The 24,680-nt window shown below is 33.4% G+C and overlaps 6 protein-coding genes across 6 annotated transcripts; 2 read left to right on the top strand and 4 right to left on the bottom strand.

The window, feature by feature from the left end:
- Window positions 1–506: 506 nt before the first annotated feature.
- On the bottom strand, window positions 507–857 carry LOC111425528 (DNA polymerase epsilon subunit 3-like). Its single transcript, XM_023059619.1, has one exon. The coding sequence runs from the start codon at window positions 855–857 to the stop codon at window positions 507–509; it is 351 nt and encodes a 116-aa protein (XP_022915387.1).
- A 231-nt stretch (window positions 858–1,088) lies between these two features.
- Window positions 1,089–5,898, bottom strand: LOC111425444 (solute carrier family 25 member 32). The gene is made up of 6 exons (XM_023059458.2): window positions 5,653–5,898; window positions 5,325–5,559; window positions 3,564–3,714; window positions 3,258–3,510; window positions 3,040–3,153; window positions 1,089–1,765 (listed from the first exon to the last, which is right to left on the bottom strand). Exons 2-6 carry the CDS (start codon window positions 5,470–5,472, stop codon window positions 1,511–1,513), a joined length of 921 nt encoding a protein of 306 aa, XP_022915226.1. The 5' UTR covers window positions 5,473–5,559; window positions 5,653–5,898; the 3' UTR covers window positions 1,089–1,510.
- A 501-nt stretch (window positions 5,899–6,399) lies between these two features.
- On the bottom strand, window positions 6,400–7,977 carry LOC111425225 (asporin-like). The gene is made up of 4 exons (XM_023059128.2): window positions 7,887–7,977; window positions 7,394–7,819; window positions 6,741–7,293; window positions 6,400–6,693 (listed from the first exon to the last, which is right to left on the bottom strand). Exons 2-4 carry the CDS (start codon window positions 7,556–7,558, stop codon window positions 6,467–6,469), a joined length of 945 nt encoding a protein of 314 aa, XP_022914896.2. The 5' UTR covers window positions 7,559–7,819; window positions 7,887–7,977; the 3' UTR covers window positions 6,400–6,466.
- Window positions 7,978–8,505: 528 nt separating this feature from the next.
- On the top strand, window positions 8,506–10,451 carry LOC111425223 (Protein disulfide-isomerase A6 homolog CaBP1). Its single transcript, XM_023059126.2, has 3 exons — window positions 8,506–8,576; window positions 8,634–8,878; window positions 8,945–10,451. Exons 2-3 carry the CDS (start codon window positions 8,863–8,865, stop codon window positions 10,219–10,221), a joined length of 1,293 nt encoding a protein of 430 aa, XP_022914894.1. The 5' UTR covers window positions 8,506–8,576; window positions 8,634–8,862; the 3' UTR covers window positions 10,222–10,451.
- Window positions 10,452–13,424: 2,973 nt separating this feature from the next.
- Window positions 13,425–15,716, top strand: LOC111425677 (TATA-box binding protein associated factor 7). Its single transcript, XM_023059876.2, has 4 exons — window positions 13,425–13,588; window positions 13,849–14,596; window positions 15,205–15,352; window positions 15,412–15,716. The coding sequence occupies exons 1-4, from the start codon at window positions 13,572–13,574 to the stop codon at window positions 15,618–15,620; spliced, it is 1,122 nt and encodes a 373-aa protein (XP_022915644.1). The 5' UTR covers window positions 13,425–13,571; the 3' UTR covers window positions 15,621–15,716.
- Window positions 15,717–15,831: 115 nt separating this feature from the next.
- On the bottom strand, window positions 15,832–23,962 carry LOC111425676 (zinc finger MYM-type protein 3-like). The gene is made up of 9 exons (XM_023059875.2): window positions 22,960–23,962; window positions 19,659–19,886; window positions 19,434–19,604; window positions 19,122–19,380; window positions 17,449–19,068; window positions 17,201–17,397; window positions 16,515–16,851; window positions 16,341–16,462; window positions 15,832–16,288 (listed from the first exon to the last, which is right to left on the bottom strand). Exons 1-9 carry the CDS (start codon window positions 23,827–23,829, stop codon window positions 15,878–15,880), a joined length of 4,215 nt encoding a protein of 1,404 aa, XP_022915643.2. The 5' UTR covers window positions 23,830–23,962; the 3' UTR covers window positions 15,832–15,877.
- Window positions 23,963–24,680: the final 718 nt, after the last annotated feature.

The following is a 24,680-nucleotide window of genomic DNA, read 5'->3' as shown; positions in this document are numbered from 1 at the left end:
ATACGCAAATTTTTGTTATTCTTTCTAGCCCCCCTCTGGGGGAATCGATTCCGAACTCTGTCTGTCTGTATTTTATACATATTCTGAATAGAAATTCGATACTTCATTTGAATTTCTATGAAAATCCGTGTTCAATCTACTTTTTAATTTCAAGTTTTTTGAATATTTATGAATCAAAACAACATTTTTTCGTATCGGTAATAACATTAATTTACATTTCGTTTTTGTTTGGGCAAAAAATGTTATACGCGAAATAAATGAACTGGCGATGGCGCAAATTGTTTTTTTATCATATTTATTTTATTTCCCATATAAGCCCGAACATGTGTTAATCATTAAAAGTAAGCAGATAATCGATCTTTTAAAACATTGCGCCATCACCACCGCAAAAGTCCAACCAAAATAGTTTCGACAATTTCCCAAAAGATAACGTTACATTATTGAGGATTAAAAATATCAAAAAAAAATTAATTAATACATTTGTATATATTCAAAAAATAATTACATTATTCTTCTGATACTTCATCTTCATTTAGTTCACATTTCCCGTTTTTATACGCATCTAAATTTGATTTTAACTCCTCGATAAACTCTTGATACCCAGCCGTTTCTAAAGCATCAAAAACTCTTTCGGCGTTGATCGTTTCTTTTTGATGATCAGCATCTCGACTTAACGTGGTAACGTAGAAAATAAACATGGATGCGGCCCAACTAACCGAGTTTACGAGATCCTCGCTTAAATGCACCGATTCCGGTAACGATTTAACAATTATTGATCGAACCGCGCTCTTGGGAAGTTTAAAATTCAATAATTCCGGTAATTTCCTCCCTTTAATTTCATTAGAAATGTCACCCATTTCGATCACGCACGTGAACCACTTCGTTGTAAATCGATACTCAAGAACACGTGTTCGGTATTTTTTTTTAGAAACTGGTATTCAAGAGTTAAAAAAACAAAATAATTAACATGATTTTGAATATTCTAATGATTTCTAATGGATGTTTTCTTGGTGGATATTGAAAGGGTAAATAATTGCGTAACAATTGTTTATTAATGGAAGTTTTTTAGGAAAAATAAAACGAGTTCAAACTGAAGATCGTTTTTTTTAATTAGATAAGAATTACAAAATAAGAAAGAAACTCTCTTAAAAAAATAGTGTTCACAACCTTGCTTGAATGATAAATATCCGTCTCAGACTATGTACAGCATGATCAAAATTCAACTATCAAATATCCTACGTCCGGTCAATATCGATAGAAACAAGAGTTTAATATTATTTTTTTAAAAATTTTATAATTAATAACTAAAATTTAAATAAACGAATTAAATAGAATCATAAATAATTTTTCCTAACTAACCCTAGGAGATAAAATAACTTAACGATTAGAGTAAAACAGCCGGTTCATAAATTTTAGATTTTTTATTTATTAACTTTAGTTTCGAAACCGACCATGGTGTTGCGCTAAAATAATCAAAGGTCAGATTTTTGTAATTAATTTTAATTAATTTTTAATTATTGGTGAATTTCTCGTAAATTAACATGACTAGACAAATATTAGGGGTCACATGTAGCAGGTACGGAGCGAGCCCTTTATAAAAACCTCTCATCCTCTCGTATTTCCATGTCCTCTTGACGCAATCCCAAGTACCCTCATACGTGTGATGTTGATCTTGCAATCTAGCTCTTATCACCTGATAAGGATACGTAGCAGCGGCCGCTATCAATTTTGAAACGGCCGCAAAGAATAAATACTCTCCGGTAGTCTAAAAAAAATAAAATAAAATATAAAATACACCACATTTACTTATTTATAATATTTATAATAATAAATAAGAAAAGAAAAAGGAAGTTATTTATTTGATAATAAAACGATAATAAGTCCACTTGGTTTTTTGTTTACCGAACAATGCCCGTGTTTCGTATAAATTCTATTTCAAACAGTCCGTCTATTTTTAAGAGTCACATGTCGCATTCGCCGCTCGTGTTTGTCCGATAAACTTTAAATGCACACCTCGGAGCTCTCGCCTCCTCGAAAATATTTTAAAGGCGCACTTTCCGATTTAACGCGTCTCAACTTTTACCCAAATTAAATTCATGACAAACAAACACCACGAATTGACGTAACTTAACCAGAATCTACTAAACTAAATCTAAAAACATATTATCTCATTTCCTTACTATTCTAATATTATTTTTGTTTTATTTTGGTATTATTCTAGCATGATCTTAATTGCCCACGCAAAATATGACGAGAAATTCACGAGATTTACATCACAAAAACAAATAACGTTTCATCTTTCGACGAAGATAACCTTTTCACTTGTTAACTTATCGCTACTTATGACACACAGTGAAATTGAAGGCGTGACATTTTGTTGTTCCCCTCATTGGTCAAATTAATCTTAACATAACTTTATTTTTAAATCACTTTGATTTATTAAATTTATCAATTAAATTAATATCTCAATAAAAATGATTTATACATATAAATATATATTTTATATATGTTAAGTACCCCTTGAAAGAATATCACGATGATTTAGAACATAAAATATCTTATCGCTGATGAACTTGAATGTCACGTTTTTTTGATGATTTCCTTATCTGATAAAATTGTTTGATAAATTAATTATAAGCGAAAAGTAAAAATTTAAGGAAGTTACTAAAATAAGTCACAATAATCAGTCGAGTTAGAAACAAAATTTATTTATATATTAATTACACGAAGTTTTCCCAATAAATTGAAAAAAAAAAATTTTTAGTATTAAGCCTTAATGAACCGAAACATATAACAATGACCCTTACGATAAGAAAGCATAGAGTCCAATTAATACGTTATCTAAGCAATTTCTTACGAAACCGCTGCCAAAAGGAGTCTTTTGCAATTTATTCAATCACCCATCATATGATATAAAAAAAAAATTGCGCCCAACCCAACATTCACGGTCACCTTGAAAATTCCATGAATACAAAGTACCCCATGAAAATGGTTAAAGTTAAAACGTAATAAACCCGTTTTCCGCTGAAAATTACTCACCAACTTGCTATCGTACGGCAATGTCCTATAACGGTTGTAAAACGCCTTCATTTCTTCGTACGTCATAAACTGGAGGGCGCCGTGGGTCACTCCAAACATCCCAGGAACGAAACCCTGCAAAGTAGCTATAAGAAAAAACCCTTTTTCCTAAATCGCGCGCACACTAATAGTCAATCCAACAAAAAAGGAAAATTCAAATAAAAAAAATTGACACTAACCCGATAAAGCCCCCGCACTCCCTCTGTCCGGTAAATCTTAACTAAAGCGTCCGTCATCCCTCGGTAACACTTACTACTTGCAACAGGCATATCCGAGCCGTATTGCAAGCACAGTCGAGTTTTTACCACCCAAATTGGATTGGTTACAAGTAATGTAAGAACCCCAGCTTCCGCTGCCGCTATCATATGCAACGATGGCCCCAACGGTTGCGCGCTATCACCCGCTTGTATCCATGTTTTTATTGTGTTGTAGCTAAAAAGTCTCAAAATAAAAAAAATTCTAAACAAAACCAAGCCAAATCTTACAACAGGAAATAACAACCCCATGCACTGCCGGAACCCCATACGTTCGGAGCAACACCTCTATATAAACCTTTTACACCTTCCTGTTTAACTATTGTGTAGAAAGCATTTGTTAAACTACTATATTGTGGTATTGTTGTTCGGCCGTCGCTTACTGAAAATTAAAGATATAACATTTTAATTTTATTATTTTATTTTATCCTATATCGTCCTAATATTAATTCCTTGAGGTTATTATAGATTTAAATATAATTTAGCAACTTCAAATTTTCATTTTCTTAAAAGAAAACGTTACACAATTACCAGCGTTTGTATATAAAGTTTTAAAAAATGATTTTAACACAATACTATTTTTTCATTTTTCTTAATTAACCATTTTTAGGGTGCCTTCTTTTCTTTAATTTTTGATTAAATCCTTCGCAGCTTCAGGAGCCAACAAGTTTTTCAAACCAATCGATCTTTATTGACAATTTTGTGTCAATTCAAGCTTACCACTATTTCTTTGTGGTTTTTTTGTTAGATTATTTATTCATATTCAGGTTGATCACTTTTTTGGGATTTCTGCATTTGGCGATTTTCTGTCAAAAAAATCTTATCACGAGAACATCTTTTAGCTTTATTATAATTTTGACTTGATCAATCCATCACACCTCCGGGAGATCCAGGAAATCATTTGGAATATCTCTATGTGAAACATTTTTATATCTCTTTTTGAAGCCACGAGAATTTTCCAATTTTGGGTTGTAATTACACGGTTTGTTAACTTAATAGTTATTATATTGTTTTATTCTTATTCGTGGTGTTGTGGTGATGTAAATCAGCGTGATGGGCTTATTATTGTTGGCACGTATATGAGTGAACAACAGGAAGTCGCACTTTAGATTAGTTTTAACTCTTGTTTCACTTCTAATTTTATTGCTTTTGTTACCGCTTCGCCTGATACAATATTCAACATATTCCAGCTTCTTAAAATGATATGCTACTCCAACTAGTTAGGTTGGGTTCTTTTCTGCAGATGTCAATAAAAAATTTCTAGCGAATTCTAGAAATATTTTTTCCTGTTAAAATTGCCACCTTGGCCAGCTTTCCGAGAATCCGAAACAATTGCAGTGGTAAATAAAACAATTCTTTTCATTCTTTAATAATAATTTTATTGGAGATTACCTTGGCGAATAAATCCATTCCATTTCTCCGAGAGTGTTCCTATTCAATAAAATTAGAAAATTATTATTAAAAAGATAAAGTGGCGATATTAATCCTCTTCAAAATCTTCTAATTTTTTTAGATTCGCATATCAATAATAGACTTATAATATAAATCCAACGCAGGCTAAGTAGGGATATAATATGAATGAAACAACACAAAAATAATAAATGTTTAGAGAAAGTGACCTTTTTACCGCAACTAATCAATATCACGACAAAGAAAGTCCATTTTCTCAGAATTATGAGTCATTATTGATCGAATATGTAAAATGTGAAGGTGTTGATTAAACGATCTAGAATACATTACAAAATTTTATGGTGACCATAAAAACGCGTTTATTAACAACAAAAATTTTATGCTAGCGTAAAAGTAGTGAAAGTTTTTTTTAGGAAATAAATTGGGAAATATTAGAAACTTTTAGGAATTTTTTATGGAACCAATTTAAAATTTCCATGAAGAGCCAATTAAGTAACAATAAGCAATATTTAAAACTTATAATAACACTTCAAGGACTAAAAAATTCTAAATAAGCAAATATAATAAAATATAATGACTCACCAGCAAACCTAATTTTCATCAGATCTAAAGGATGCAGGATAAGCGTTGAAATAGCACCACCAGAAATCCCAGCTAATAAGTGCTCATATTTAACGCTACTGAGAAAAGATAGTGCGTTATATTTGTGTGTGCCCGAGTTCTTCTTCATTGTGTCCGTTGCGTCAGCCGTTGTTAATGAATAAATATTGTCCCTTTAGAATTCGATCATCTTGTACCGGAAACTTATGAACACCACCTAAAGGAAAACGTTTCCGGATTCGCGTGAAAAAATTGCAGGTTATGTAATTCACGTTAACTGGGCGCCAAAATTTCACTTGAAATCACTTACGTTCAATCGCAACAAATCCTTTCCACTCGCGTTTATCCAGTGTCCATTGGTGATACTCTAGAAATTTGATGAAAAATGGAACTATGGATGATGGTGTACTCTTTCTGTGACAACACGATCGTGGCGCGATCTAGTATTCTCTAATACGAACTATATTTGTACGGGTGCGAACCAACGCGGAACGAATCGCGAATGCAACTACCAGAATTCACGCTTATTAGCGATTTATATATCATTTCGCCATTGGTTGCGCGAACCATCACGTGACCGCGTCCAGAAAAATAAAATACCTCACAATTATAGTGTCGTTAACATCCCATTTCATGACATCACGGAATTATTGGCCTCTAATTTATCAGGAAATCATTATCTCCTCGTTCATTAGGCAACCCATTTTACACCACCGCACGTTTGGTTCTATATGTTATACATACAAAGATATAAGCTTCAAAATAAATAAAAATTTTATACAGTAAAACCTTGATGTAACGGACAAAAGCTTTTTAGATACTAGATACTAAGAACTTTTTGTCTCTGAACTTTTTGACGGATTTAGCCGTCTTAAAAGATATATGGCTAAACCCGAATGTTTCTAGTTCTAGGTCTTGTGTTAGTTCTAGTTTTAGTTGTTATTCAGTACTAGATTATTATCTATTTTTAATGAACTACCTAATATAGAACGTAGCGGTGTGGATAGCAGTTCGAATTTGTATCCCCGTATTAATCCGTTATATTAAAGTTTTACTATATATTATAAATATTTTTTTTATAAAAATATATTTATAAACCTAAACTATTTACATTTCTACATCTTTCATTTAAATAATGGACGGTTAGCATGGATTTGGACAGATGTTCGATGATATCTACTGTTTGTTTTTCGCCAGCACATAAAGAGAAGTATACACAAAATAATAGTAGCGATAAGGCACGCGGGAAGGACAATATATAACAATGTGCTATGCAAACTCTTCACTTTATTGCTCTCTAAACAAATCGCAAACATTTCTAAGTCACTTTCAGGGATTTCATACGCGCAATCTACAATTAAAAAAATCAATTTAAATATTACTTATTAAAATACATACCATTAATTTGACAAATAAATTCCCCGATAATCTCAACTTTCCGGGCTTGAAGCCATCTTTGAATATTACTACAATCACAATCAGAAACAAATCTTCCGGTAAACTTCGTCATATCGATTTGTTTTAGCATGCACAGCCCAGCAAAATGGGACGTTTTCATCAAAACGTCTTTATTTCCCGATATGTTATAAAAAATCAACGTCGGGAGTTCCCCCAAATTAGGCAACTCTCTCATATCGTTAAACGCAATTTCTAACATCATCAACGGACTTAATATCGGCTTCCCTTTCTCAATATCATACGCAACATCAACATCTTGATGTTCACTTATATACAATTTCTTTAAAGATGGCAATTGAAAAATCGTTTTTGGAATCGCCAATAACGGATTATAACTTAAATGCAAAAGTTCCAACGATGTTAATTTTAATAATGCTTTTTCTTCTATTTCAGTGATTGTATTATCGGTTAAATATAAATATTTTAGACTAGAATAACGTTCAATATCAGTTTCTTTGACTTTTCTTATGCGATTATATGATAAGTCCAATACCTAAAACACATTATTTAATTATAACAAAGTGATGGAAATCAACAAGATGAGATATTAAGTAATCAAGGTACTTAATTTAATTATAAAAAAAGTTTCTTACCTCAATATTTGGATTTAAACATTGCGGAATCTCCCTTAAACCCAAATCGTAACAATCCGCGCCTTTCATATTATGAACTCTTTGATTTCTACATTTTTGACAAGAAATGGGTTGATCGGCTCCGACGAAAACGAAAAGTAAAATCCAGAGGTAAATCGCGATCATTTCGCGTTGAAAATCACATAAACAATAGTAATGATTCCGACTATCTGAGTAATCTGATTATTTTTTGACGATTTTAACGATAACAATTTTTTTTTGTTTTGCGCAACTTTAGTTATCTGGAGTATCTCGCATTTTATAATTAATAAAAGTCATGAGTAAGCCCGCATTGGAGATCTTAAATTAATCCAATTATTCGTTTAATTTCTTCAACTTAAGTCTGGTGTAAACTAGATGTTGCAATTGTATTACAAAAAGTTAACACTAACAATAAAACGAAAAAGATAAACATTGTTATCGTGGAATAAAGCAAAATAAAAAAAATACTTACACTCTTTGTTTACCTAAATCACGAGTATGTGAAGTTAAAGGATGCTGTGAAGTGCATTACTTCTTTTTTAAGGGGACGTCTTCGTCAGTTAAGTCAATCAAGAGTTAATTGTAGTTTATTTACGAACAGATGCGTCGTTAAAACGGTTAAAAATGAATTGTCGCCGGATTCTTACCTAACTCTTTATTGTGTATTACAGCGACAATTCAAATAGAGTAAATAATTAGATGGGAAGGGCCGGCCGTGCGACGGATGATGATGCTCCCTAATTAACTTCGATAAACAATAAACGTTTTCAAATCGACAAGAACAACCAACGTACACCATTGTCTGTTACACTGTGTAATCGTGTCACGGGTTAAAAGGTCGAAACGATAATGATAGCGTCCCAAAGCGGATCCTTCCTTCTCGTTATTGCCTTTTAATGACCCAACACTCGTTTGATCATCAATACAGCACCGTTCCACGCGAAAAACTAGACAAAAAATTAAAAACCGCAATTTTTTCTCTACGAAAAAACCCTAATAACCATCATCTTCGGCCAATTTTGCCATACAAAACAGTAATTATCACCGCACGGTACTCAATTTAAAATTGTTCTACGTCATAGCTTATAGTTCATCGATATTATAATAGATGGCACCTCAATAACGATTACTTCAAATCTTTAAAAGATGTCGCTTCTTGCAGGTAACTTTTTAGAATTTTAATAATTGTTTCTTTAAAAATAATTAGTTTAATAATTAGTTTTTATCTTAAAAAGTAATAAAAAAAAGTAAATATTAAAAAAGCAAATATTTTGACATTTTAAATTGAATGTACGTGGCGCCACTGTACATGACATTCTACTATAAACATTATCGTACAACGAGCCAATAAGAATTCACCACGAAACTTTCGTTGACGATTAGGCACCGGTTCATTTACATTTAAGAACACGTTAGCAGTTTCGAATCGGAGACCGATACAAAGAAAAATGTTGCTGTACCTGGGTAAGTGATAACTTAAACTATTAAAATTTTTTATCGAACTCTAATTTGGGTTTAAAATTGTTTTAGTTTTGGCAATTTTTTTCGAGCAATCCCTAGGATTGTATCCAACGTCTTCGAGCGTCATCGACCTAACGCCTTCGAATTTCGATAGGTTGGTTATTAACAGTGATGAAGTTTGGGTGGTAGAGTTTTATGCCCCTTGGTGTGGACATTGCCAGCAATTGGTACCAGAGTATCAAAAAGCAGCGGGGGCTCTTAAAGGAGTTGTTAAAGTAGGGGCTGTTAACGCTGATGAGCACAAAGAATTAGGTGGCAAATATGGTGTACGTGGATTCCCCACTATTAAAATATTTGGTGCCAATAAAAAATCGCCTGAGGATTACAATGGGGCAAGATCAGCCCAAGGCTTAGTTGATGGGGCAATCTCAGCAGCTAAAGCTAAGGTAAATGCTCAACTTGGTGGCAAATCCAGTTCTGGATCAAAATCTTCAGGTGGTTCAGATAAAGATGTTATTGAATTAACAGATAGTAACTTCGAAAAGTTGGTGATGCAATCTGAGGATATGTGGTTAGTAGAATTCTTTGCACCTTGGTGTGGACATTGCAAAAATTTAGCCCCTCATTGGGCGGATGCTGCAACTCAACTTAAAGGAAAAGTTAAATTAGGAGCTTTAGATGCCACAGTTCACAGCAGCATAGCTTCTCAATATGGAATCCAAGGTTATCCAACAATCAAGTTCTTTTCACCTGGTAAAAAGGATTCAGACTCCGTATCGGATTATAACGGCGGAAGAACAGCTGGAGATATTGTCAATTGGGCATTGGAAAAACTCTCTGAAAACGTACCTGCACCAGAATTAATTCAAATAGTTAATGACGTCACCTTTAAAACAGCTTGTGAAGAAAAACCTTTATGCGTCATCGCTATTTTACCACACATATTAGATTGTCAATCGCAATGTCGCAATAACTACATTGATCTCTTAACAGAAATGGGCGAAAAGTACAAAAAGAAAATGTGGAGTTGGTTGTGGGCGGAAGCTGGCGCTCAATTTGAATTAGAAAGTGCTTTGGACATCGGCGGTTTCGGTTATCCAGCGATGGCCGTCGTCAACGCGAAAAAAATGAAGTACTCCATCCTACGAGGATCATTCTCCAAGGATGGCATCAACGAGTTCCTTAGAGACCTCTCCTACGGCAGAGGAAATACCGCCCCCGTTAAAGGGGCCGAGCTTCCGAAAATCGCTAAGACTGACGCTTGGGATGGCAAAGATGGCGAGCTTCCACCTGAAGAGGATATTGACTTGTCTGACGTCGATCTTGACGAAAAAGACGAATTGTAAATTTTCCATTGTACCGTTTATTTTTTTTTATAGAACGTAAAATGTCCCTCTTTACTTTCCCCTCCATCTTTAATGTAATATATTTCTCATTGTCTCTGCACCTGTAAGTTAAATAACACTAAACCGCGTATGTATGTAAAACATTAATGTTTGTAAGAAAAGAAAATTATTATTTCTAAGTGTCTAAATAAAAAAAAAACGTTTTATTAATAAAATATATTTGATAATAATTGCTTTTTATTTTATCTCTTTGATCATTTAACATTAACACTCACATTTCGTGTCAAGTTATGGTATAGTAATCGATACTTTAAATAAATAAATTTCTGTTGATACAATAGTATCGCATTACAAATGATAATTTATACAAGGTTTAGGTTGATATAGTTACATAACCAGCGCCTCGCCCGCAAGCGACCTCGGCGAAATAAGAATAAATTAAAGTGTTATGCGCAGAATTTGCTTTCCAAGGCATCAAATGAACGATATCATCTAATATTGCCGAAGTCGCTTGCGGGCGAGGCCCCACAAGATAATTTATACAAGTTCTACGTTGATATAGTTACATACCCAGCGCCTCGCCCGCAAGCGACCTCAACGAAATGAGAATAAATGAAAGTGTTATGCGCAGAGTTTGCTTTCCAATGCATCAAATGAGCGATATTATCTAATATTGCCGAGGTCGCTTGCGGGCGAGGCCCTACAAGATAATTTATACAAGTTCTACGTTGATATAGTTACATAACCAGCGCCTCGCCCGCAAGCGACCTCGGCGAAATGAGACTAAATTAAAGTGTGATGCGCAGAGTTTGCTTTCCAAGGCATCAAATGAACGATATCATCTAATATTGCCGAGGTCGCTTGCGGGCGAGGCCCTACAAGATAATTTATACAAGTTCTACGTTGATATAGTTACATAACCAGCGCCTCGCCCGCAAGCGACCTCGGCGGATTGAGAATAAATTAAGATGTTATGCGCATAGTTTGCTTTCCAAGGCATCAAATGAACGATATCATCTAATATTGCCGAGGTTGCTTGCGGGCGAGGCCCCACAAGATAATTTATGCAAGTTCTACGTTGATATAGTTACATAACCAGCGCCTCGCCCGCAAGCGACCTCGGCGAAATGAGACTAAATTAAAGTGTGATGCGCAGAGTTTGCTTTCCAAGGCATCAAATGAACGATATCATCTAATATTGCCGAGGTCGCTTGCGGGCGAGGCCCTACAAGATAACTTATACAAGTTCTACGTTGATATAGTTACATAACCAGCGCCTCGCCCGCAAGCGACCTCGGTGGATTGAGAATAAATTAAGATGTTATGCGCATAGTTTGCTTTCCAAGGCATCAAATGAGCGATATTATCTAATATTGCCGAGGTCGCTTGCGGGCGAGGCCCTACAAATGATAATTTATACAAGGTTTAGGTTGATATAGTTACATAACCAGCGCCTCGCCCGCAAGCGACCTCGGCGAAATAAGAATAAATTAAAGTATTATGCGCAGAGTTTGCTTTCCAAGGTATCAAATGAACGACATCATCTAATATTGCCGAGGTCGCTTGCGGGCGAGGCCCCACAAGATAATTTATACAAGTTCTACGTTGATATAGTTACATAACCAGCGCCTCGCCCGCAAGCGACCTCGGCAGATTGAGAATAAATTAAGATGTTATGCGCATAGTTTGCTTTCCAAGGCATCAAATGTACGATATCATTTAATATTGCCGAGGTCGCTTGCGGGCGAGGCCCTACAAGATAACTTATACAAGTTCTACGTTGATATAGTTACATAACCAGCGCCTCGCCCGCAAGCGACCTCGGCGAAATAAGAATAAATTAAAGTGTTATGCGCAGAATTTGCTTTCCAAGGCATCAAATGAGCAATATTATCTAATATTGCCGAGGTCGCTTGCGGGAGAGGCCCCACAAGATAATTTATACAAGTTCTACGTTGATATAGTTACATAACCAGCGCCTCGCCCGCAAGCGACCTCGGCGAAATAAGAATAAATTAAAGTGTTATGCGCAGAATTTGCTTTCCAAGGCATCAAATGAGCAATATTATCTAATATTGCCGAGGTCGCTTGCGGGAGAGGCCCCACAAGATAATTTATACAAGTTCTACGTTGATATAGTTACATAACCAGCGCCTCGCCCGCAAGCGACCTCGGCGAAATAAAAATAAATTAAAGTGTTTTGCGCAGAATTTGCTTTTCAAGGCATCAAATGAACGATATCATCTAATATTGCCGAGGTCGCTTGCGGACGAGGCCCTAGAAGATAATTTATACAAGTTCTACGTTGATATAGTTACGTAACCAGCGCCTCGCCCGCAAGCGACCTCGGCGAAATAAGAATAAATTAAAGTATTATGCGCAGAGTTTGCTTTCCAAGGTATCAACTGAACGACATCATCTAATATTGCCGAGGTCGCTTGCGGGCGAGGCCCCACAAGATAATTTATGCAAGTTCTACGTTGATATAGTTACATAAGCAGCGCCTCGCCCGCAAGCGACCTCGGCGAAATAAGAATAAATTAAAGTGTTATACGCAGAGTTTGCTTTCTAAAGCATCAAATGAACGATATCATTTAATATTGCCGAGGTCGCTTGCGGGCGAGGCCCTACAAGATAACTTATACAAGTTCTACGTTGATATAGTTACATAACCAGCGCCTCGCCCGCAAGCGACCTCGGCGAAATGAGAATAAATGAAAGCGTTATGCGCAGAGTTTGCTTTCCAAGGCATCAAATGAACGATATCATCTAATATTGCTGAGGTCGCTTGCGGGCGAGGCCCTACAAATGATAATTTATACAAGGTTTAGGTTGATATAGTTACATAACCAGCGCCTCGCCCGCAAGCGACCTCGGCGAAATAAGAATAAATTAAAGTGTTATGCGCAGAGTTTGCTTTCCAAGGTATCAAATAAACGATTCATCTACAACTGCCAAGGTCGCTTACGGGCGAGGCCCTACAAATGATAATTCTCAAATTTTATTTAATTATTATAACTTTGTTCATAACAAATTCAAACATTAAACACAAAAATCACATTCACATATACTTCGATCGTTAGCAAACATATTTTGATCGATTACAACAAACATGATATATATCTCATATATTTATTGAAAAAGTATTGAAAATTAAAAGATGTTGATTTTGCGCAAATGCGTGACTCATTCCGCGCATGTCCAACATGGCAGTTATCAAGCGAACTCATCAATATAGTTTCTTACCTACACAATTTTTATTCTTTATATCATAACTTACTTGTTCTCAATTTTGTGTATTTAGTGATACGCAAGAATTTATTAATTTCGCGTAATATTGGAGTAATTCGATGTCGCACAAACAAAAGTAAGTTACCTTTTAAACTTTGAATGCGTCGAGATAAATCAAAGAATCACCTAAAAAAAATATGAAATACAAAAAATTTTGTTGAGTAGAATTAGATTGGGTTACATATTAAATTGATATAGATTGGGTTTTTTTGATAACAACCCAATCCGATTCCATTTAAATTATAGATAACACCATCATTGTTTAATAAAGTAATATAATATACTTGGTGATTATATGATATATACACTTATTATTGCACAATTTATTTTTTGAAGGGAAATCCACAGAAGTCATGACAATGAAGGGACAACCGAATTGGAATCACAATTTATTTTACGATTACCTCCAGAACCAGCAAAAATATTAAGAGATGCCATTCACAATAATAGCACATTAAAAGATCGCATTTCAATAAAAATAGAGAATGATTTAAGACAAGGAGAGGTTCGTGTTGACCATTGGTACATGCATGCTAAAGTTGTTGATCTCCCAACAATTGTAGAGTCATTAAAAACAATAGATTCAAAAGGATTTTATAAAACAGCGGATATTTGTCAAATGTTGCTATGTAGAGAAGAAGATGATATACAGCCAGATGAAGACACCCCACAAAAAAAGAAAAAAGATCCTAATAAAGTTGAAAAGAAATATTTATGGCCACATGGCATAACACCTCCTGCAAAAAACGTTCGAAGACGCAGATTTCGTAAGACTCTCAAGAAAAAATATGTTGAAGCACCTGAAATAGAAAAAGAAGTAAAGCGATTACTTAGAAGTGATAATGAAGCATATGGTGTTAAATGGGAAGTCATAAACGAAGATGATGATAAAATTAACAAGGGTACTGTGATTAAAAAGGAACCACTCGAACCCAACCAAAACATAGCTGAACATGAGATATTTGGAAGCGCTGTCAGTGATTCTGAAGAAGAAGACGCAACTGTTAATGTCATTGATGAGCTTGATGATAACAGTCAAATATCAGCAGATGATAGTCACTTGACTGATTCTAATTCAGTTATGGTAATATGTTATTTTCATTTATTCCAGAAAATTTAGTATCCCAGACAAATTATATGTGAGGTATTTATTTAATTTAAAAAAGTATGAAAAAGGAGTTAAAGAAATTTTTTTCTAATTTGTGGCTTTAACTCAAAAAAATGTAATAAAAAAGTTGGTAAAAAAATTTAAAAAAAAGTTAAGGATATGTTACAAAATTGGCCTTAACTATTTTTTTGTTGTGTTATCTAGTTGAGGAAACAAAAATACAATCTAAGCCCTTAACTATTATGATATATCAAAAAATATGAATTACCCATAAATTAATTTGTGATTTAAAAAAATAAAAAAGAATAATAAGTAGGTTAAGGATATGTTACAAAAATTGACCTTAACTATTTATAATATTTAGTTAAGGATAAGTATACATTTATACAAAAGTATGAACTAAGCCCTTAACTATTTCAATACCTAAAAAGTAACTAATTCAATGTTGTTTTCCCTTGTCTATTAATACAAAGATGTTAAGGATATGACAGGTTTTTAATTGCCCTTAACAAAAAATTAAATACAACAATTATTTTTTAAAACTTTTTGAATTAAATGCAAAGGTTAACAATTTTATTTTTTAGAATACCTGCGTCGACACGAAAACGCTAACTGAATTTTCCAGCGACATGTTTAGAGCTATTAATAATTCCCCGTCGATTATGCAAGAAATGGATTATTACCAACAAACCCCCAGCATCATCAACTACACAACACAAAATCTCAGCAAAGGTTTTTTCGAAACCTTTCTTAATTTACCCCAAAAACAACAAATTTTTTTATATTTTTAGTTGGCATTGAACAAAGATTAGAAGAACTCGAAATAGAACTAAACGATATCAAAGAAAGACAACAACAAGAAGAATATAAAATTGAGAATATTGAAAATTTCGCGCTTAGACAGCGATTCCAAGATAACGTTAATCGCTTACTCCAAGATCAAATGGAGAAAGAACAGGAACAATATGAATTACAAGAACTCCTTAAACAAGCTTCATAGAGTTTATTTAATTTAGTATTTTTTGTATAAAAATTATTATCGTAGAGGTTGGGGCCCCGACCAATTATTTTTTGTTGCGCATGCGCATTAAGTACGATTTATAGCGCCATCTATATACCAAACTTTTTATTTCTAGAAATTAGCACACCTTTTTCGGTTACTTTTTTTGTTATTATTAATAAATATATTTGGTGTGATTTAATAAAAAAAATAAGGCCAAAAAAATATTTATTTAATATACAATTCTATATGACTTATTAAGTAGATAAAAGTGCAACATTGATTTCTTTGACCATTTTAACACGATGTAACATTTTCTCTAATCCATCCTTCCCAAGTGCCATGGTAGAGTACCAAACGGGGCTGTCTGGAACGCAAGAACGTTCCGGTTGCAAATAAAAAACGTCATTACGTGTCTTAACGCTTTCGGGGCACTTAGACAAATAGAATTCATATAATTTTACTGGACATCTTATTGGGTTTTCTTCGTTTTCTTGTTGCTCGTAAACTTTCTTTTTGCGATTACCTTCTACTGCTGTTTGAGGCGGATAAAAACGCAACAAAATATTTCTTGAGCTTGTATTTTTCGATGTGCCCGGAGTGTTTGGTACTCGCTTCCAATGCTTCATAATGTGAGAGAATGAAAGTTGCATATGTTCTTCGACATTCTTAAAATGATTTAAATAAATGCTTAATTTAAATTATTATTTTTATACAAACCGTTAAATTGAAATGTTTTGTATTAAAAAACATTAAAGTGCTCAATAAAACGTGAGGTGAATGAGCGCCTAATTGTTTACTTTCCCATAAATGTTCCTCTTCAACGCGCGTTACAATGTATTCTACAAAAAATTGAATTAAAATGTGACATTTTTGAAGAAAATTACTTCTTACGCGAGTCGTTGTATAATGTGGAGAATTTTTTGCATATTTCATCGAGTGAGTCGGTGAATGATTCATAATAGGGATCGCAAAAAATATTATCGATCCTCCCATTTTCAAAGAGATATTGTTGAATTCCTAAACATAGGTAGTAAATTGTGTCCGGGGCGTATTCGGATCCGTTTGGTTTTCTGACTTCTTTTATAAACAAACATAACGAAAAATTTAATTCGTCAGATGTTAATTGAAGCAAATCTGTTTTAAATAATTTCACTCTCCGCGATGTTTTTTCTAATTCTTGATTTTTATTCGTTACCCATTGTTTCCAAGCGTTTACCCCGAACGTATACTATCAATTAAAAATAATAAATTAGAGTTAATTATTAAAATTAAAAAATAAATAAAAATTAAATTTTTTATAAAATTAATTTCCTGAAGGATCCTGGTGCAAATATCGCTAATTATTAATTAAAGTATCCTCTTTTTAGAGTTGCTTCGTTAGTTAAACCAGCATCAAAAAAGTTCATTTTGTATCTTGGATCCAAATAAATTGACATATCTTATCAGCTGTCTTATTAATTTCATTTTTATTCAAATATCGCAGTAATGTGGCAACAAATTATACACACAAATTATAACCGGCTTTTCGCAAAATCACTATCCGTTCCATCACTAGTTATAACTATATTAATCTTTACCTTTAAGCACATATTTGCATCTGGTTTCTCGGCAGGTTCCGATGGTGGTTCAGGGGAGGGATCTTTTTCCACGGGGGGTTCTTGCACGTTACTTGGTCTACCTCTTCCTCTACCACCGCGACTTCCTCGGCCACGTCGTCTAGATCCGCGGGTATTTTTTACCGGTTTAGGTGGACTTGTTTCTTCGGATTGGGTTGCTAAAATGTTTGTTTTATTACAAGAATAATGAAATTAAATGAATAAAATACAAGTATTGGCTGTAATTGTGTTAGCGGTGAGGGCTCCTTCTAAATCAACGGCGGGTTCAGTGAAATTGATGTTTAAAGCGAATTGAAGAACGTCGTCTCCAAAAGCAGTGCTTTGTGGTTCTTGAGATTCTGGGCTATAAGATGTTTCGTCTGCTCCGTTATCTTCCGTTTCGGATTCTGGTGGTTGTTGGTCTTCCTCTGCTTCCTTGTCATCCGCGTCGGCTACTAATTGAGCCATAACTAGTAAATCTTGTTCGTATGGGTCGCTTGGTGTGGGTTGGGACGTTTTAAATTCTTTAAGGATTCCGCTGGTTCCCGTTTTTGTCATAGGTATTAACATGGGTACTGGAATTGGTAAAGGAAAAGGTATTGGTTTTAAATCGATAAAATTAAACATGTGTATAGGTTGTGGAATGTATACAGGAACAGGTAAAACTTCAATATCCGTTGGGTTAAAAAGATCGGTTTGGGTTTCTTGGTCAACCATGACAACTTTCGCGGAGGTTTCTGCGTTTGTTGTTTCAGCTTTAGCGCTGGTCATAACGTTGCGGACTTCAGGTTGCTCTGGTGGACGTACCACAACAACGTATTTGATGGGTTTCTCGATTTCTGGTGATGATATTTCTTGCGGTGGTGGTGGTGGTGGGGGTGATGATGGTACATTACGATTTTGTTCGTTGGCTAACGAACGGACACTAGTAATAATGGGTAGTTGAGAAGCTGTGGTTTGTGCTGGTAAGCTTTGTTTTCGTAAACTTTTTTTCGCAACGCGTTTTATAAAACTAGGAACAGCGTTAATATCAGCAACCCGTAAAACTTGGTTGCATGGAATATTTTTTATGCATTTATACGAACAGTAACTCTTCAACCCGCTATTAGTAGTGATGTGATATATCATATCACCCGTGTTTGAGCATGTATTACATTTTCGTTTTTCTAATTTACGATGTGATGTTGCGTCATATAACACTTGACAGTTCAATGAGCACCACATTGTACATTGATCGCCTTCAAATTTTTGAATCATATCGAAGTTATACTTTTTTACCTTACACCAACAGCAAGAAATAATTTTGCGATTAATGTTTATATAAACGTTTTGACACGTTCTCGAACAAAACCTTACAATATTCCCTTTTGAATTAACCATATACAATATAAGATCTTGTTTGTAATAATATTTCGTGCACATTCCACACCGAACCGGGGAAATATTATTAACATACTTAAAAGCTTTGAAACAAGGTTCGCTACAAAATCGAGATTCTTTTACTTTATCCGTAAATTCAATTTCAATCAATTTTTGTTTATGACAAACAGAACAAGGACCATCTTCTTTAATACCTTCTTTTAAATTGATATAATTATCGCGACATGTTTTCGAGCAAAAATCGGATCCTTTACTTTTTGTTGCTTCTTCTTCGGTTGTTTCGGGAATTTCCATTTGATCTCGACAAAACAAGCATGATTTTAAACCTTTCTTATACTCAGTTAAACATGTTCCGCAACAAAATTGACGGACGTCGAAGCCGAAGCGTACGCAATATTTTCCAAGATAAACGTCCGAAACTTGATTCTTACATGATGCACAAAATGAACCAATTTTTTTTTGATAACTTCCTTAAAAAAATAATTTAATAAATAAGGAAAAAAGGAAATAGAAATTTATATACTTAAGCATTTCATTTCGCAAAATTCTAAACACTCCCATGATATAAACGTTTCTACACTTGTTAATCTCGTCCCACATTCCCCGCATGAACGAAAATTATCTTCTTCAACTTCCACAACTGGCGTGGAGAAGTTTTTAACGCGCAAATCACGCACTATAATGTTATCGACATTTTGTTCTTTTAGTTGCTTTAGGCATTCTTCAGAACATATGTACATTTGATTTTTATTTTTTGAGCATGTATATTTCGGAACATTCTCCTGTATAAAAATTTTTTATTTACTATTTTTTTTATAATATCAAGAAATCTTACCGCATTACACATCATACACTGTTTTTGCTCATCCCCTTTGGATAAATTTACCACATATTTTCCATCCCATTCAGGATATTCAACAGCATCAATTGTTTCTGTATCATCAGTTGTTTCATTAATGTTAGAAACGGATTGATCATCAATTGATACTTGATTGTAATTATGTTCCTAAATTATAAGATGTATTAATTGATATACAGTACCTATAAAAATATTTATTACTTGATTTTGATTAGTATCTGGAATAATACATTCCGCATCATCAGCTGTCCAATCAGAAGATGATTCACCGATAGGATCAACAGCAACTTCATCCTGTTCGGTTGTATTGCACCCTTTATCTTGTTCCTTTTCGGTATCGATATGCATAAAAGCAGGTTTATCGGTTGGGTTTTCAGTTTTTGATTCCTCATCGGCTGTTGAAACATCTTTTGAATCTTCCGTATGAATCTAAATGAAACACAAACGTTTTTAACACTTAATGGACGGACCCCGTAGATTTACGTCTTTCCGTTGTGACTTCCTAGGACGGGCCACATACAGTATTGGAAAAAAGTAGAGCAACTTTTAATTTTTGTAAATTAAATTAATGCTTTTCCTTAGGGTTTACATTACTATGGTAGTGTATATTATATAGCATTTATGTAGTGAAGATTTTACAAAGCCTTATTTTATTAGAAATAAAATAAAATTATAAAACTTGGGTTTAAAAAAACTAAAACAACTTTACTAAGAAATACAAAGATATGGTTAATAAGAACGAGTTTTTGATAAGATACATTCGATAAGACCAGTCTTAAACATGCCTCGTGGTGTAGCTGTTTGTAAAACTGTGAAACAAATGGTTATTAATGATTTTAAAAACAATGTGATATCGCTCGCAAATTCTCTTTACACAAATGTGTAGTATCGCGAATTATTAAACAATATCGTGAGTCGGGACTTGTAGACTTGAAGAAAAAATATGGATGTCTTGATAGAATAATCAAGTCATCATATCCATTTTATTCTTCAGCCGAAATTAAGGCTGAGTTTGGAGGTATCAACATGTATAATACGCAATAGATTAATTGAAAATAATAATAATAATAATAATAATAATTTGGCTTTATTAATAAAAAAAATAATGACAATAATTATGCAAAAGCAATACGTAGGGCGGAGTTAGGAATCAAGTTCCTCTCTACCACTCAACCCTACAAACAAAAAAAAAATTAAGTATTAATAAAATAGAACAAAAGAAAAATTAAAATTAAAACAAAAAAAAAAATCAATGTTTACGAAATTAACAATATTAAACAAATCAAAAATAAAAAAAAAAACAAAGGAACATATATTAATTGCAATACATATGCATGCGAAACTCAGCAACTATACGCCAGATTGTTCATCCATTAACATTTGTCGCAGTTTCTTCTTAAACGCATTCAAATTTAGAGACTTCAAAGAGCCTGGCAGCGGATTATAATATTTAGGAAGGCAATAAGTGAAGGATCGTTCAAATAACGAGGTCTAGTTTAGGAGGTGTAATAATACCTCTATTTCTAATATTGATATTATGAACATCTGTCCTGAATGATATTTTGTTGTATAGATACGGGGGCTTCTTCAACATGAGAAGTTGATGGTAGAATGATAATAAATGCAACTTTCTTCTGTTGGACATATTTAACTAACCAGCATCTATTAATTTATGAGACACATGATCATACATGATCATCACAAAAGGTGAAATTACTAAGTACAAGGGTATCGCACAGTTTTAACAGTGTAGCTTTAGATACTGTGTGCCTAATGCCATAAATTAATTTCAACGTTGCATATGATTTATTGGTTTTCTGTGTAATATGTGTTTTAAATCTAATATCTGAATCCTGATACAATCCTAAATTACGAAAACAGCATCCTACATTAATTCGCTGGTCATCAACTTCTATACTAAAATGAGTAGAATGTTCTTCTCGCAAACCCCGCCTACCAAAAAGCATCAATGCCGACTTGGCACCATTCACCTTCAAATTATGTCCAGACGAAATTTCCACTAAGTTCCTAATTTCCCGTGTTAAAATAGTTTCAGCCAGAGACACATCACTGGGAGCAAATCTCAGATATAGTTGGGTGTCATCTGCGTAAAAATGACAGCTACAGTATTTCAAACTATTTGAAAAGTTGGATGTATATAACGAAAACAAAAGTGGCCCCAATATAGAACCCTGCGGCACACCCGCCGACACCCGCCGGCAAATAAACTATTTGCCTGAAGACCAGCGAAAAAACCACTTCTATCAAAAAAAATAAATAAAGCTGCAAAACATACAACTGTACATTGAATGGAAAAAGGTATTGTTTAGTGGTGAATCCAACTTAACTTATTTAAAAGTGATGGAGTGTAATATGTGAGGCGTCCAACAGAAAAAAGGCTGATTTCTAAGTACATGCAGCGAACATTAAAACATGGACGTGGTTTTGTGATGGTTTGGGGATGTTTTTCTGGTTTTGGTGTAGGCCCTATACACCCTTATGGGAATAATGGACAGATTTCTGTATCGTGATATATTAAGAAATGTTATGGAACATTACGCCGACGAAAATCTGCCTATCTCTTATAAATTTCAACAGGAGAACGATCCGAAACACACGTCTAAGGTCGTAAAGGAATAAAATTACGTAAAATTCGAAATAAATATAAATGAATGGTCTAAAATATGGAATGAAATCATTGACAATTTAATACACTCAATGTCACGAAGGTGTTGCGATGTCATTAATAACAAAGGATATTGTATTAAATACTAAAAAATCTTTGCTTTTTATTCAATTTAACTGTTATTTACCTATAAATTGTTAAATTGTTCTACTTTTTTCCAACTCAACTTTTGCAATTCTATTTAATTTCTATAAAAATAAAGCTATATTTGTAAAAATTCGGCTGAACAATGACTACATAATACACAATGCCATAGTAATCTAAAACCTGACGAAAAACATAAATTTAAAATTTAATATAGAAAAATTAAAAGTTGCTCTACTTTTTTCCAATACTGTAGATCTACGTTTTTGCATTTTTCTAGATTTTTTTCTTATACAACTATAAAATTTGATATGTTCATCGCGTAGAGGGATTTATCCTCTATCAAAATATGCAAAAAAAAACATATACAACAAAAAACTATACAAACATCGCCAAAAAATGCGCCACGATTAATAAAGTAACTTGTATTTGAAACATATTTCTTTAAAACCACAAATGGCATATTCACAATTAATTTTCGAATTTACTCAGCTGAAAGGATTACCCTTGAGAATACCATATTTTCTTAATTAGATCCTTGTTTAGATGTTTGGCATCATTTGTACCAACATAACTTTTATAATAGCATAGAACACCTTCTTATAAAGAAAGTTAGAGTTTGTGGAACTATATTACAGTTTTGTTTCATTTTAATTGCTCTTTCTTTAATTCCTTAGTAACATAATGGAAATAAATTAAATGGAAACAGTTTAAATAATAAATAGATTTTACCTTTTTGCATGGTGGTTCTGTATCTGAATCAGAATTACAAGCAGAAATTTCACGTTTTAAACTTGAATTTTCAGCTGATTTATCTTCTTCATCTATCTGTTTGTCTTGGTGAGATTTTTCTTCATTAACATTTTCTATTTCTGTTTCTTCATCAATCTGTTCTGGTTCTACCTCAACTATCTCATTCTCCGCTTCAACCATCTTAATTTCTTCCTCAACCTCCTTCGTTTTCCACTCAACCTTGTTTGTTTCTGATTCAAATATTTCTGTTTCAACCTCAACTATTTCATTTTCTGCCTCAACCATCTTCATTTCCTTCTCAATCTCCTTTGTTTTAGACTCAGCTTTTTCTGGTTCAGATTCAATCTTTTTAGTTTCTAACTGATCTATTTCAGTCTTTTCTGTATTTATAACAATCATTTTTGTATTTAAATCATTATCTTTATCTCCCTCAGTTTTTTTTGTCTCTAAATCAGCAGTTTTTGCTTTTAAATCAGTCTTTTCTATATCAAAATTACATTCTTCAACTTTTTTTGTATCAACATCTTTTATTGCTTCTAATTCAACTCTTTCTACATTTAATTCAGATTTATGCAAATCTATATCTGATTCAACATTTTTAGTATCTAATTCAATATCTTCTGCATCTTTCACAACATCCTTTACATCTAATATAACCTTTTTTGCATCTTCCTCACTTTTATCTATATCTATTATAGTTTTCTCGATATTTAGTTCTTTTGATTTAAGATCTTCTGGTTCTTGAACCAAATTTGATTCATTCTCAACAACATTTACGTTTTCTTCGAGAGGAGGAGTTTCTGTATTTGTTGAGGTGGTGTTTTCTTTAACACTAACCTGTTCCTCCATGCTTTTGGCACAAATGATAAGCTAATAAATGAATGTGTTAAGGAATTCGTTCCGCTGTTATTTCACTGGATTATATAGCAACAAATTGTACAGATACGGTTTTAGTGCGGTGTTTGGTTTTTGCAGCATTTGAAGCTAACTTCATGTTAATTATGTTTGGTTATGATTTATGTAAAAAGAATTTGGAAATATGTTAATTAGGATTTTTATTTTTTTCTGTTTATTGTAAAAATGTATTATTAACGGCGTTGGAAATACATAAATAACTTTTAATATGTTTTATTTCCAAGTCTTATAACAAAAGTTGGTTGGGTTGCATAAGGCCATTTAATTATTTCATTTAATTTTTATAACAACAAAATATTCCGTAAATAATATAATTATAGGAACATTAATCAATGAGTAACACGAGAAAATCGTTGTGCGATATTGTTGCGAACCCGTGTTTTTCAAAGATAAAAACCCCTATGTTATATAAAAATTTTACATCACTCTTACATTATACATTTCACTTTCTATAACTCCTACAGAAATTTTGTAAATAAAAATGTTTTTGTATTTTAATATTGTATATTAATTTTAATAACACATCCCTTTTTCTTGCTTATTATAAACACCTACTTTGGATCTAGGTGGAAAGATCTAGATAAAAAAATCTTCTCACAATTTACTTTCTTTTTTATATTAAAATCACGATTTTGGAGAAAAAACCGTAAACACTTAATTGGAACTAAGCAAGCATAAAGCACCAACTCTACTAAAGTTTAACCCACTCCATTGTTCCCTCATGTTTCAAACTTAAAGCTCGTCCAAGAATCAGTTGAGTTTCAACTTTCACATATAGTGCGTAC

Source organism: Onthophagus taurus, chromosome 8 (assembly GCF_036711975.1).
Source record: "Onthophagus taurus isolate NC chromosome 8, IU_Otau_3.0, whole genome shotgun sequence".
In the NCBI taxonomy this organism is placed as follows: Eukaryota; Metazoa; Arthropoda; class Insecta; order Coleoptera; family Scarabaeidae; genus Onthophagus; species Onthophagus taurus.
The sequence above is the reverse complement of the archived record's forward strand: the minus strand, read 5'-3'. Positions and strand labels throughout refer to the sequence as shown.

Coding starts and splice junctions, on each gene's coding strand:
- LOC111425528 (XM_023059619.1), bottom strand. CDS start 857: ATGGGTGACATTTCTAATGAAATTAAAGGGAGGAAATTACCGGAATTA.
- LOC111425444 (XM_023059458.2), bottom strand. CDS start 5,472: ATGAAGAAGAACTCGGGCACACACAAATATAACGCACTATCTTTTCTC. Junction 3,715..5,324: donor GATGAAAATTAGGTTTGCTG/GTGAGTCATTAT, acceptor TTTAATTTTCAG/TAAGCGACGGCCGAACAACA. Junction 3,154..3,257: donor GAGTGCGGGGGCTTTATCGG/GTTAGTGTCAAT, acceptor GCTACTTTGCAG/GGTTTCGTTCCTGGGATGTT.
- LOC111425225 (XM_023059128.2), bottom strand. CDS start 7,558: ATGATCGCGATTTACCTCTGGATTTTACTTTTCGTTTTCGTCGGAGCC. Junction 7,294..7,393: donor GTTTAAATCCAAATATTGAG/GTAAGAAACTTT, acceptor AATGTGTTTTAG/GTATTGGACTTATCATATAA. Junction 6,694..6,740: donor ATTTATTTGTCAAATTAATG/GTATGTATTTTA, acceptor TTTTAATTGTAG/ATTGCGCGTATGAAATCCCT.
- LOC111425677 (XM_023059876.2), top strand. Junction 14,597..15,204: donor CTGATTCTAATTCAGTTATG/GTAATATGTTAT, acceptor TTTATTTTTTAG/AATACCTGCGTCGACACGAA. Junction 15,353..15,411: donor AACACAAAATCTCAGCAAAG/GTTTTTTCGAAA, acceptor TTATATTTTTAG/TTGGCATTGAACAAAGATTA.
- LOC111425676 (XM_023059875.2), bottom strand. CDS start 23,829: ATGGAGGAACAGGTTAGTGTTAAAGAAAACACCACCTCAACAAATACA. Junction 19,887..22,959: donor CAGAACCACCATGCAAAAAG/GTAAAATCTATT, acceptor TGTTTCATTTAG/ATTCATACGGAAGATTCAAA. Junction 19,381..19,433: donor AGTGTATGATGTGTAATGCG/GTAAGATTTCTT, acceptor ATTTTTATACAG/GAGAATGTTCCGAAATATAC.